The following is a 12574-nucleotide window of genomic DNA, read 5'->3' as shown; positions in this document are numbered from 1 at the left end:
CCTCCCCTGTCACGGCAGAGAGCCGTGACAGGATCGAGAGGTGAGCGAACGCCGGTATATGTTCGCTCACCTCCCGATCTACTGAGCCGACCTGTGACAGTCTCATTGTCACAGGTCGGCTAGAACTGTGAGGTGAGTGAAAAGCACTCACCTCATACTTCTCTTTTAAGGACTGTGTGGAAGATTCTATTATACTATAGAATGCAACCTCTAAAATAGTGACTATAGACTTGTAGTCAGACAAGTTGCCGGAATCTACTTTTTTTATTACTGTGCAGTGTGTGACAGAAGGAAAAGGTTCATAAGAGAATAAGTTATAATAAATGTTATGTTGCCTGTCTTACTCAAACCTGGCATTTCTAAAATATGATTCCGGCTTTTGATGACATCTGCAGAAATCTTTATATGCCAGTTATGAAAATATAGGCAGAGCTCTCAGGGAACACAAGGAGAAAGGAATTAATTAAATAAATAATTGTAAACTTGCTTGACTTCCCAGCTACGGTATGATAAAAGTGCCTTTGTTTTGAAAATCTTTCTGCCCGTGGCATAATATACAGGTGAAACTTGAATAATTAGAATATCGTGCAAAGTTCATTTATTTCACTAATGCAACTTAAAAGGTGAAACTAATATATAAGATAGACTCATTACATGCAAAGCAAGATAATTCAAGCCGTGATTTGTCATCATTGTGATGATTATGGCTTACAACTCATGAAAACCCCAAGAACCCCAAATCCACAACCTCAAAAAAGTAGATTATTACATGCAATCAATAAAACAAGGATTGTACATAGAACAATATCGGACCTCTGAAAAGTACAAGCATGCATATGTACTCAGTACTTGGTTTGGGCCTCTTTTGCAGCAATTACTGCAATTACTTTTGCACGATATTCTAATTATTCGAGTTTCATCTGTATATCATAGAGCACTGCGTCTTTAATGTGCTCAGGAATCACTTGGAAAACCTACTGATACCACAACTTCTGTCCTACTGAACAGAAACAATGCCATCCGTCTCACCAGGGGATGAATACAACAATAATGTTTTCATCAAGATTATGTCAAACAGACTCTGGCTGTATTGGTACTAGGATTATCTTTTTAAAATGCCTGAAAGATGATCGGTGTTGCCCATACCAACCACATTACAAATATTTTTCCAGAGCAGCTTTAGAAATAAATGGCTGAACCTTGTGGTTACGATGGCAGATCGTGTAATTTTTTTTAGACACTGATCAATATTACCTGAAGTTTTAGAAGGAAGGAAGGGGCGTTCTGTGGTCCAGAAGAGGAGAGCTCAGGCAGCGCTGACAACACTACTTGGGATTTTAGTGCAGCAGTGGCAGTGTTGTCAGTTCACTACAGGAAATTAGGAGCTCACCGAATTTTTGTCAGAATCAGCAGGTATATCCCTGTATTTCCAGCATTTTTAAAGAGAAATGCGAATGTATTGCAGAGATATACTAACAGGGTTATTCACAAAAGGGTGAAGAGTTTGGAGAAGGCAGGAGAAGTGAACAATCTAGGCCAAAATAGCTGATTTTGAATGTGAGCTGAATTGGAGAATTTTTCCAAATCAGCTAATCTGGTCTAGATTGTTCACTTCTCCTGCCTTCTCCAAACTCTTCACCCTTTTGTGAATAACCCTGTAAATATTTTTTGCTCAGACTATACTTTAAGGCTTCTTTGTGGGAAGGATAGATGTGAAACTTCTATGTACTCTGCAATATATTGTGGAATTGGTTGACACAATATAAACATGTAAGAAGAAAAAAAAAAAAATGCAACGGAAATGTCTGACATAAAGACTTAAAAAAGATATCTGGTGTATGAAGAAATTAGAAACGCAATATACAGGAGACAATTAACTGTATATAGGTGAAAACTCACCACTGTGGGTCCACATTTATTTAATGGGAAGCATCACTGGGAAAAACAAAAAAAACAGGAAAACCTGGAGATAACATTGGGTCCTCATTGTAAGTAACCCCTGAATCAATACAATACAGTTTGTTCTTATTTTTTATTATAAAGATGTACCAATGAATGAAATATGCTGCTCACCAGCTCCAATCCTAGGCAGCCTAGATCTCTGGTTCCCAATCATTACTGCAAAGATTCCAATGACCAGGTCGCTGAGAGCTTTAAAGGGCCTAGATCTGTGCACGTACTGTTGATCATTACATAGACATAGGAAGAAGGTCTTCAATGCATTCATTCACTTTATAAGATTCATTATACTATGTTCATTTCTTTTATAAATACAACCAAAACTACAGTTCCCCTTTAAAATAAACTCTTACAGACAGAGATATAGAATCTGCCATTGCTCACTTTTCTTCATTCATGAAGACTGTCACTGTCAAGTTACCTCATATTCTGAAAATGACAGTTGCCTGGCTGACCCAGTAGCTTTTATACTTTCAAGTAGGCAGATCAAGGAAGTCATAGAAAAGTCAGAAACGCTTTATCTGCTTGCTCGCTCTGGGTCTGTGATTCAAAATATTGAAGCCAGCCAGGCAACTAGATTTTTCAGGAGGGGTCATACATGGGAGACGACACATTTCTATAATGACATGTTTATTGATTTATTTTTATCAATAATATATGCCTCCCTATGCCAGGGCTCATTCTTTATTATCTAGTCCCCCTTACACCTCCTCATAGTTAGTGGGATTTGGCTTTTAATCCCTGCTTCCATATTGTCCCGTCTCTTCCAGCTGCCTCTGTGTGCCCGAGTTTTGTGTGCTTTCACCCTTCTCTCCTTTCCTCTCATCACCACAACTCCCTCCTCTGTGTAACTGATGTCAGCCTTTGCCAAACATGTCGCTTACAATCAGATAGCATCTTATCACCTCTGAGCAGCCAGCGGGCGGAGAAGGGACCAGCCACTGGCCTAGCCACAGAGGACAGCGAAAGCAGCTCCATGATCCTTTGCTACAGCAGTTAACCTTCTCCTTGCTAAAGAGGAACCTGCTCTGTAGGTTGGCTGCAGGGGGGGGGGTGTTTGTTAGGAGTTCTTAGGGCTCTCGTTATCACAGTAGAATTTGCAAGCTGCCAAGGAGTACAAACTTTTTTTCAGGAAATTGTGTTTTTCTGTGCGTTCCATAGATATGTTTCACAGTTGGCAACGTTTTTTTTTTTTTTTAATGGACACTTTGATGCTGAAACTATGTTCATAAACTAAATTAAGGGCAGTGCTGGCTTGGCAGACCAAAAGACCAATGACCCCTGACTAGAGTTGCCAATTGTCCCTTAATAGCAGGGAGGGCCTTTCATGTAGTCCCATTTCCTCAATGTGCAACCCGTGAATAACGATAAACATCAGCTGTAGAGAGTATGCAGAACCTTGCACAAGTTTACTGATAGTTAAAGAAATCTTCTTCCAAAAAAGCTCGATGCCCGGCTGTTATTCATTTCCCCCATTGACCTGGAACAAGCATACATGTCGAAAGTTCTGAATTCAACACCTCTGAGAAGAAGGGTTTGATAATGGCAGCTTGTATCATGCTTACCTGTAAGATTCCTTTCCTGGCACCAATCCATGGTAACATACTGCCACATGTATGCTGCCATGTTGGCACCAGGAAAATGGAAAATTGTATTATGCTTACCCGTAAGGTTCCTTTCTTGGCACCAATCCATGGTAACATACTGCCACATGTATGCTGCCATGTTGGCACCAGGGAAATGGATATTGTATCATGTTTACCCGTAAGGTTCCTTTCCTGTCACCAATCCATGGCACCATACTGCCACATGTATGCTGCTATGTTGGCACCAGGAAAATTGTATCATGTTTACTCGTAAGGTTCCTTTCCTGGCACCAATCCATGCCAGCATACTGCCACATGTATGCTACCATGTTGGCACCAGGAAAATGGTATAATACTTAGGCCCTTTTCAGACGGGTGGTCCGTTTAGGTCCACTCGTCAGTTTTTCAGATAGATCTGATTGGAAGCACATTGTTATTCTATGGGCAACTGGATCTAAACAGATGTGCGTCTGTTTGCATCCAATTACCTCTGACTCCATCTCAGTCTGGAAAACAAAATGGAACAGTTCTATTTTTGCGGACCTGATACTGACAGATTGGGGGGTAATTTGATGTGAACGGACACATGTTTGCTTACATGCGACTCCCCATAGACCTAACATTGGTCCAGGAAGTTCATTGTAAGATGAAGGAGAAAAAAAAACTGGATAGACCCAGATATCACAACAGTGACATCCATTCCAAACTGCTTTAATCAGCAGGGGATCCATGCACAAATCCCCTGCTGATCATTCGTGCAAAAGCGGCCTTACCAGTCATTTTCATTTCCTTGCACCAATTCATGGTAGGGTACATGTGGTAGTAGGCTGCCATGTTGGCACCAGGAAAGTCCTCTAGCAAAGCCAGCACCAGCTTGCAAACAGCAGCTTTCCGGTCTCAACTTAGAACTTTGCCACCTCACCTCATCCCTCAGCGCAATGCACCTTTCCTCTCTAGGCTATAGAAAAGAGCACAGTGCAGGTAAGGTGGGTCAAATTTTATGTATGCCAAGTTCAATACCTGCTTTTTTCCAGTAGCAACCAAAGTTCAAGAGCAGGTTTTAGAGTGCAAGCAAAAATGTGATTGCTACAGGCTGCCACAATATGAAGATGAGAGTATCAGCAGAGCAATGCTGTGTTCTCTTCCAAGGCAACAAACATTAGCCCTACACACAGGGTATCTACAAAGCATAGAAAGACCATAGCATAGATCATATTTAAACTTAGGGCCTGATTTAAAACAGAGAGCAGATACCGCTATACACAGGACAGACAGAGGTCTCTCCACATTGCACCTGCATTTTACAAAATGTGCTAAGGAGACTGTGGTGTCCTTTGGAGTGTTCCCTGCTCATGGCAGCAGAGAACGCTCTGTGATTGGAGAATTTGAGAGTCACCAGCACATCAAATGTTCCAAACGAGAACTATTTATCAGTAACGAGCGGGAGCAACATTTCTGAGCCTCATATCGGCTTCTGCTTGCCTGATGCCTAATATTAGGTTCTGAAACGTTGTGCGTGTTTGTGGCGGCTCCATCTGCTCATTTCACTGCAGTGCTTGCATTTTATGGGCTTGTGAACCCTTTGGACTGCACCATACTTTGCACTACATGTTGGGGTAGAGCTTAGTCAAATGACTTTGACAGGTAATGTGACTGGGCTGAAGATTTCTATTTCCCTATACATTTAATTAATTGCAGCAAATAATTTCCCTATTAATTAAAAGCCAACCTTTGCGCTTTACAAATGTGCCAGTGTATTTTTTTTAGTAGCAAAATGGCAGCAGTAAGGACATTGGTTTATAAAAGGGCCCCATACTGAAAGGATTGTACAAGCCAATAAACTGTCACCAGAAGAAAACCTCTTTAAAAGACACTCCTATCTAAAAATAGTATCTGTGCAATGTAATAGAAACATATTTCTCCCTTCCCCTTCATAGAAGTCACGTAGCCATGATGGCTCACTGGAAGCTACTGCAGACAGAAACGCGATCTTGCAATTCATTGTGGGTGCCATCTCTGTGATCGGGAAATGGTTGACCCTGAGTAACAATTGAACTATAACCTCTTTAAAGTAGACTCATAACAGCTGAAGGGGACAGTCAGTGCTCAGCCAGAGCCACTGACTGGCCAGCTATGCCTGATCATCAGTACTCTAAGCCCCTACTAGCCACATGATCCATGCATGACCACTTGATCACATGACTGACACTGGAAGGATTCAAGAGCAGAGGCTTCTTTAGGACAGGTAAGTATTCATTATTTATTTCTTTATTACAGGTATTTACACAGCGCTTTACATTCGCTTGTGCACATTTACATCAGTCCCTGCCCTCAAGCAGCTTACAATCTAAGGTCCCTATCTCATATGCATACATAGAGGACCAATTTAGACAGGAGCCAATTACCTTCTAGTCTTTGGAGTGTGGGAGGAAACCAGAGTACCCGAAGGAAAGCCACGTAAGCATAGGGAGAACATGCAAACACCTTGCAGACAGTGTACCTGACCAGGATCTGTACCAGGGACCCTCAGTGCTGCAACTACTACGTTTTATTTAATCATTTAAGAGTATGCAGAGGTTTAGTGTTTTACGTATTAGAAATATATCTAATACACTATAACATTAGAAAAGGGTGGGTTGTCCCTTTAATTAGACTGGAAGTGTAGGGCTTAGCTTGGAATATACTGTCCTCAAGTAGAAGAGGTGAAAAGGAAAGCTGTAATGAGATTGGTACACTGGCTGCCCATTGCTGACATCTCCTTCTGAAAATATTTGCCATCACTGTTTGAATCACTGAACTTGAAAACAATACTCAGATTTGAATAGGCCAGACAAATAGCATTTTTAAAAGAAGGTCAGCAATACCATTCTATATATTTATTTCACTTCAAGCTGTGTTTTCTCTCTTTTAGAAGTTCTATAGGAAAAGGTAAGGAACGATGAGCTTGGAAAAAAAACTGGAAAAAGTTGATTGGCCACTTTGGAATTTGTAAACCTATCTGTGGAAGAATGGCTCTGCAATACATGGATCTGAAAAGGCCATTGTACAGCCCATTCAGCTGTGTGTCTACTATGACAGTAATATGGACAGTCAATCTGTTGTCCCTATGCTGCTAACAGCCACACACACACCAGGCACATGTGGAAGAATTTAGATGGTTATATGGTCATTCCTCTCAGCATGTTATAGTTAAGCATTTCTGAACCTGGAAGGAAATTAACACTGCTGTCGTGCTGGAGAGAAGCCTCAGCTGACCCAGGAAGGCAAGAACCAGAAAAGGAGGTTCTATTACACGGGGGGGGGGGGAAGAGGGGCTTTGGGGGTAAAGTCCCCCCTTGTAGCTTCTCTGGCAGGGCAGGGGTTAACTAAGGCTGCTCTGTCTCTGGTCCCTGTCAAGTGTCCAGCTGTCACACAAAGTGCTGAGACATGAAGCTCCCCACACACCCCTGTGCACAGAGTGACTGACTAGCAGTCCTTATCTCTGGCACCCAGATAACCCACTGTGCTGCACCCTTCCCAGTCCCATCCCACACACCAGTGCTGACTCTCAGCATCACTAGGAAAAGGCACAGAGGGAGGCTTGCACAAAGTATACTTTCATCCAGCACACACCAAGCAAAAAGTGAACATATTTACTTTAATGGAAAGCTTTAACTATAAATGGAAGAAACTCAAAGCAAAGATGGGACAATACATTACAGAGGAATATAAGGGGTGAATGTTCATTTGTGGTTATTATTTAAAAGGCAAGTCATAGTTGACTGTTGCATGCATACATGCTTATCGTGAAAGAATGTGATGAAGATTCTTTACAGAAAAGATTTATAGATCCCTATAGAACTTATCTGTATGTCAGACAGCCCTGCTAAAGAACTGCTGAGATAAAACTGAGATAAGCCACACAGACATTGTATTAGACATTGTCATAAGACGCAGACATTGTATAGCCTGAGCTGATGATTGAAGGTAACTATAGACAGACAGATAGATATGGGCAGCACAATGGCCTAGTGGTTAGCACTTCTGTCTTGCAGCACCGGGGGGGTCCCAAGTTCGGATCCCAGTCAGGACACTATCTGCAAGGAGTTTCCATGTTCTCCCTGTGCTTGCGTTGGTTTCCTCTGGGTACTACAGCTTCCTCCCACACTCCAAAGACACGCTGGGAGGTTAATTGGCTCCTGTTTAAATTGGTCCTGTATGCCTGTGCAATAGGGACCTTAGATTGTAAACTCCTTGAGGACAGGAACTGATGTGAATGAATAGTATGTAAAAGCGTTGTGTAAGTTTTCAGCGCTATGAAAATATCTGTAATAAATACATTTAAATGGGGTTTAAACCCCACACATACTGTATTGTAACAGCTTTTGTATCATAGCTTAGCAAATGCTGTTCTTCAGCAATTTGTTTTGTGCATAAGCTGCAATCTAGAGATCCTGCCAGCAAGAGGACTGACAACCTTAAGCTACTGCTAATTGTGTAACAGCTGCCTAAGGCTGTCAGACTGAAACAGGAAAAGCCGTTACCGGCAGGATCTCCAGGTAGGAATATTGGAAATTCACAAAAACAATGTATAGAGTGAGGTACTGTACAGATACAAACATATCAAATAAAAAAGTACCTGCAGGACTTGGATAATGCAGTTGTGTGGGAGGAACCAAGCTGAACTCAAATAAAAATAAAATGCTGCAGACAGAAGCACTCTGCGATTCAGGCAAAGGGGGGGTTAGGTGTTGAGGATGCTGTTAGTGATCACATGTCATGTCACATCCAAACTATGGGTGTAACAAAAAACATGATGTAAATGCGGACTTGGCCTTTGCCAAGGGGCAGAGAGATGTCTGTCCATCCTTGTTCAAGTCAAGCAAGCAGTGGTCTAGTGGTCCTAGTGTGGAACGTCCATCGGTCACCCACTTACACAGAGCAAATGATCATGCCCGCTCACAGATTTTCCAGCAAGTGCTAAATCTCCTTTAGAAATACCAATCAGCTCCTAAAATTGATGTGTTCATTTTTGGATCCTAAGAAAAGGCCCAAAGAATGACAATGAATATTGACAATATGGAACATCACTTGCCTTTACTTGGTAATTTAGAAGCAAACTCAATCTAAGGGAAAACAAGTTTAGCTGTGATCAGCACAACTAAACAGGAAAGAGAAGGGCTTGTATACTGTATGTATTGATCAAATATGGCTGCCCATATATTTATAAATATACAAAGAAACAAGATAAAACTGATAAAGTATATTTGTTGCTGGCCTCCCTCTGAGAATACTAGTGGCCTAACCGCCCCTGACTTCAATACTTTTTAGAATCAGAGACCTGGAACAAGCATGCAAGGTAGAAAGTCAGCAAGGAGTTAGAGCTCTGGAACTGCAAGCCTGGCTTGACAGCGAGACAGCTAGCATTTTATGGAAGGAGTGGCCAGTAAGGATGTGCTCGGGCGTGTTCGCAGCTCCACGTGCCGAGCCCGCCAGGAAGCTGACAGCGCCAATCATAGGCACTGAGACATTTCCCGATCTCTGCAGCTGCGGACCGGGAAAATGTCTCAGTACCTGTGATTGGCGCTGCGCGCTGTCAGCTTCCTGGTGGGCTTGGCACGTGGAGATGCGAACACGTCCAAGCCCATCCTTAGTGGCCAGCAGTTGCAGCCACTATATGTTCTCACTACAGTGCCCCTTCTTAGAAAAACGCTAATTACCAGGCTGTCTCTAGCTTAAAAACAGTCACTGACCCAGAACAAGCATGCAGTAAACGAATGTCAAATAGTACAAATTAATTTTAATTTCTATAGTTTATTCAGGTCAGTGACTCAGGAGTAATGAAGCTAAAGCATCAGCATTGCAGGCAGGCAGGCAAGCAACTAGAATTCTCACATGTGTTGTGAACACTGGCAGATGACATAGTTTTCTTTTAAGGGGTGTACATTAAGCAGAGCATAATTACATATAAAGTATATCTAAAAATCTCAATAGGTACAATCCGTTGATTCCCTATATTCACACTAAAGAACACAGATTAATCATCTACAAAGACTATGCACATATTTACAGTACTGAGTTCCAAAATGCTAACATGTTTTGTTGTGTGTTGTGCCAGGACTTCTGGATTACTTGGATCATTAGTATGACCACCAGTCTATAACACAGCAAGTCTTCACAATGGACAGCATTCCGAGGTAGGTCCATATTGTAAAAGGATGGTGTGGCCAAGCAGCAATCAGAGTCCCTGGAGGTAATCACTCAGCAATGCAGGGTCTAGCAGACTGTCACTCACAGGGTGTTCTGTATGAAACTCCCTCTGGAGCTGATGGTTTCTTCTTTCACCTCTCTGGGGGATGGGTAGTTCGGAATGGTGGGCGGGAAGGGGTTCAAGGAAGAAATATGGGTGAAGGAGGGCCTGTGCAACAAAAAGACAGAAGTAGAATGTGACGGTTAGCTGAGCTGCTGGTAGACTACGACTGCCCATAACACACAATGCAGTTTGATACAACAGATTCCTGTGTGTCAACTTACTAAGCAAGTCAGACTTAGGGGTCCATTTATCAAGCAGTACTATGGCCGTATTGCTGAACAAGGCCACATTTATAAAGCACAGAGCTGTGCTTTAAAAAGGCACTCAGCACATTGATTGCTTTAGAAAAAAGCAAGCAAAGCCTCAATTATTTTACCAGGAGGAGGAGATCCTACATGACCTGACAAAGTCAAGTGACCACGGTCTACTCTTCTCTACAGCATTATGCAGAGAACACTCTGTAGGGCACCACAAACTCCATGGTGACCACTTAAGAGCGGATAGTGAAATCTAGGGGTTCACTCTGAAGCACTTCTTGTCTTGTACCAATAAATAGGACAATCTTCCTCTTTACTACTTTTCATTTGTGGCTCCTGGGGTGTGCCCCAAGCCAGGTTTAATATGGAGGAAATACGGGTTCTCTCAGCAGCACTCACCTCAGCCGCTCGGATCCTGTGGCTGGACGGATATACCAGGAAGAGCATGAGAAGCTGCAGGGCCTCTGGTGAGGTGTCAGGGACGATACGCTCAGGCGGGAGAGCACGATGCTCCTTGAACGAGATCTTGTTATAATCTGGCAGTTCAGTAATTTCCTAAAAATGACAAGACGAATGAGCAGAAGAAGAGCGGGAACATGTGAAGACGACACACTCTCACATTTAACTCACAGGCCATGTTTTAGCATTGGGTGTCCCCAAAGTTCGCAGGACGCAGCACAACTGTTCAATGTCATTCTCCCCAGGAAAGAGAGGAGAGCCATTCAGGAGTTCCCCAAATATGCAACCCACTGCCCTGATAAAAAAGGACAATGTTATGAGACTTGTATGCATCAGAGCTTTGGTCTCTGAATGAAAGAAGAAGGGGATACTCACCATAAATCCACTCCTTCATCGTACTTGCGGGCTCCATATAATAGTTCGGGTGCTCTGTACCACCTGTGGGGAGACAAATGTCACACCAGGACCGTGGTTAAAGGAGACCTGTCACAAGAGATAGAACAAAAGCCAGAGGGTCAGCAAAGCAACCAGACAACTGGCATTTTCATTAGGTGAAATGATAATCCAGCCGATCGAGATACCTGCCTCACAGTAGGTAAGGTGCGTATGCATATTCAAAGTGCTAGCTGATTGGTTGAGATTTTCCAGATTGATTTACAACTACCATGGACTAATGCTTAGCATGGCAGTAAAAGTGCATTAGTAGTCAGAGATAGGTAAACTGCTCTTTCATGTAGGACTTCAGGATTTAGTGCCAATTCAACCCTTTCTACACTCCAGCACTGGAGGTCCTCTTCAGGGCATAAGGACACTTTCATTATGTACATTTGCTGTGAGCTCAGCTCGTTTTTCACATGCCTACCTTAGCATGCAGGCTTGGTTCAAACTATTCCAGGACTCCAGCACTGAGAAGCGCTCACTCTTCATTACATGAGCGCTGCTCAGTCCTGAGAGAATGCCCACTCCTGCTGGAAAAATGAGAAGAATCTGTGATGATGTCACCAGACCAGCAGCAAGGTATGTATAAGTGTTTAAGAAAACTACCAGAAGGGACTTCTGAGGTGGACGGGTGACATGCCTGGAGCTTCACTTTAGGACTCCCCAAACTGTGAGTGAAATTAGCTGAATGCTATTCAAGTTTTGTCTCTGTGTTTAAATAGTTCTTACTGTCAAATATGTGATCTCCAAAAGGGACTTTTACCATAAGCAGTGGAATTAACTAAACACAAACATCTCTACTGACCGGGTGGCTACTTGATGACTGTACAAGCGTCCCTGGTCATTGCAGAAAACCCGGGCCAGGCCAAAGTCTGCAATCTTTAGGATGCCGGTGGAGCTGATGAGAAGGTTTGCTGGTTTAAGGTCCTGTGAAAAGAAGCAGAAACAGGTGCGTGAGTAGGCCACAGGCAACACTGAAGAGTTTAGTGTACAAACACACGGATAAGTACCTACCCGATGCATGATGGAATTCTCATGGCAGAACTTGACCCCTTTCAGCAGCATCATCATGTAACCTTTAACTTGGGCCTCAGTCAGTGGCTGGTCAGAGTTCCTGATGACCTCCGAAAGATCAGAGAGCATGTACTCAAAAACCAACACAAACCCTGTGCCGTGTGGGAACATATCTCTTAGTTTAACTACCTGAAATAAGATAGAGGGAGAAAGGTAATTAACAGCAAACCAGTAGATGTCATTGTGGGTATTAGGCTCAACATCTATTTACTGACACATAATTTGCCCTTAAACTCTATCTAAACCCAAGAACAAAAATGTATTAATTTGCAGCTTACCAGTCCTTAGATGTGATGGCTGCATTAGTTTTCTTTTTCAGACTTTTATTCCTTTATTTTCCCATGGTGATCCTGCCAGTAGCACACTTCCTGTTCGAGGGTGATCCTGCCAGTAGCACACTTCCTGTTCGAGGGTGACAACGCTCACTCAGTGTACTGTATCTATGGCAGAGCAGCATTGTCACCCTGGAACAAGAAGTCTGTTAAGACTGCAGAACACCTCTCCCCACC

The 12574-nt window shown here is 42.8% G+C and overlaps 1 protein-coding gene across 1 annotated transcript in view; it reads right to left on the bottom strand.

Moving 5' to 3' along the window:
- Positions 1–7839: 7839 nt before the first annotated feature.
- The window catches only part of CDK20 (cyclin dependent kinase 20), an 11019-nt gene continuing 6284 nt past the window's right edge, over positions 7840–12574 (bottom strand). The window contains exons 3-9 of the mRNA XM_018558002.1: positions 12006–12194; positions 11797–11918; positions 10929–10991; positions 10725–10848; positions 10494–10649; positions 9711–9942; positions 7840–7850 (exon numbers count right to left, since the gene is read on the bottom strand). Of these exons, the coding sequence (XP_018413504.1) occupies positions 9763–9942; positions 10494–10649; positions 10725–10848; positions 10929–10991; positions 11797–11918; positions 12006–12194 (834 nt within the window). The 3' untranslated portion in view covers positions 7840–7850; positions 9711–9762. The remainder of the gene's footprint in view (positions 7851–9710; positions 9943–10493; positions 10650–10724; positions 10849–10928; positions 10992–11796; positions 11919–12005; positions 12195–12574) is intronic.

Source organism: Nanorana parkeri, unplaced genomic scaffold (assembly GCF_000935625.1).
Source record: "Nanorana parkeri isolate BGI_ZX_2015 unplaced genomic scaffold, ASM93562v1 scaffold315, whole genome shotgun sequence".
Lineage (NCBI taxonomy): Eukaryota > Metazoa > Chordata > Amphibia > Anura > Dicroglossidae > Nanorana > Nanorana parkeri.
Note: the sequence above shows the minus strand (reverse complement) of the source record. Positions and strands in the feature narration are given on the sequence as shown.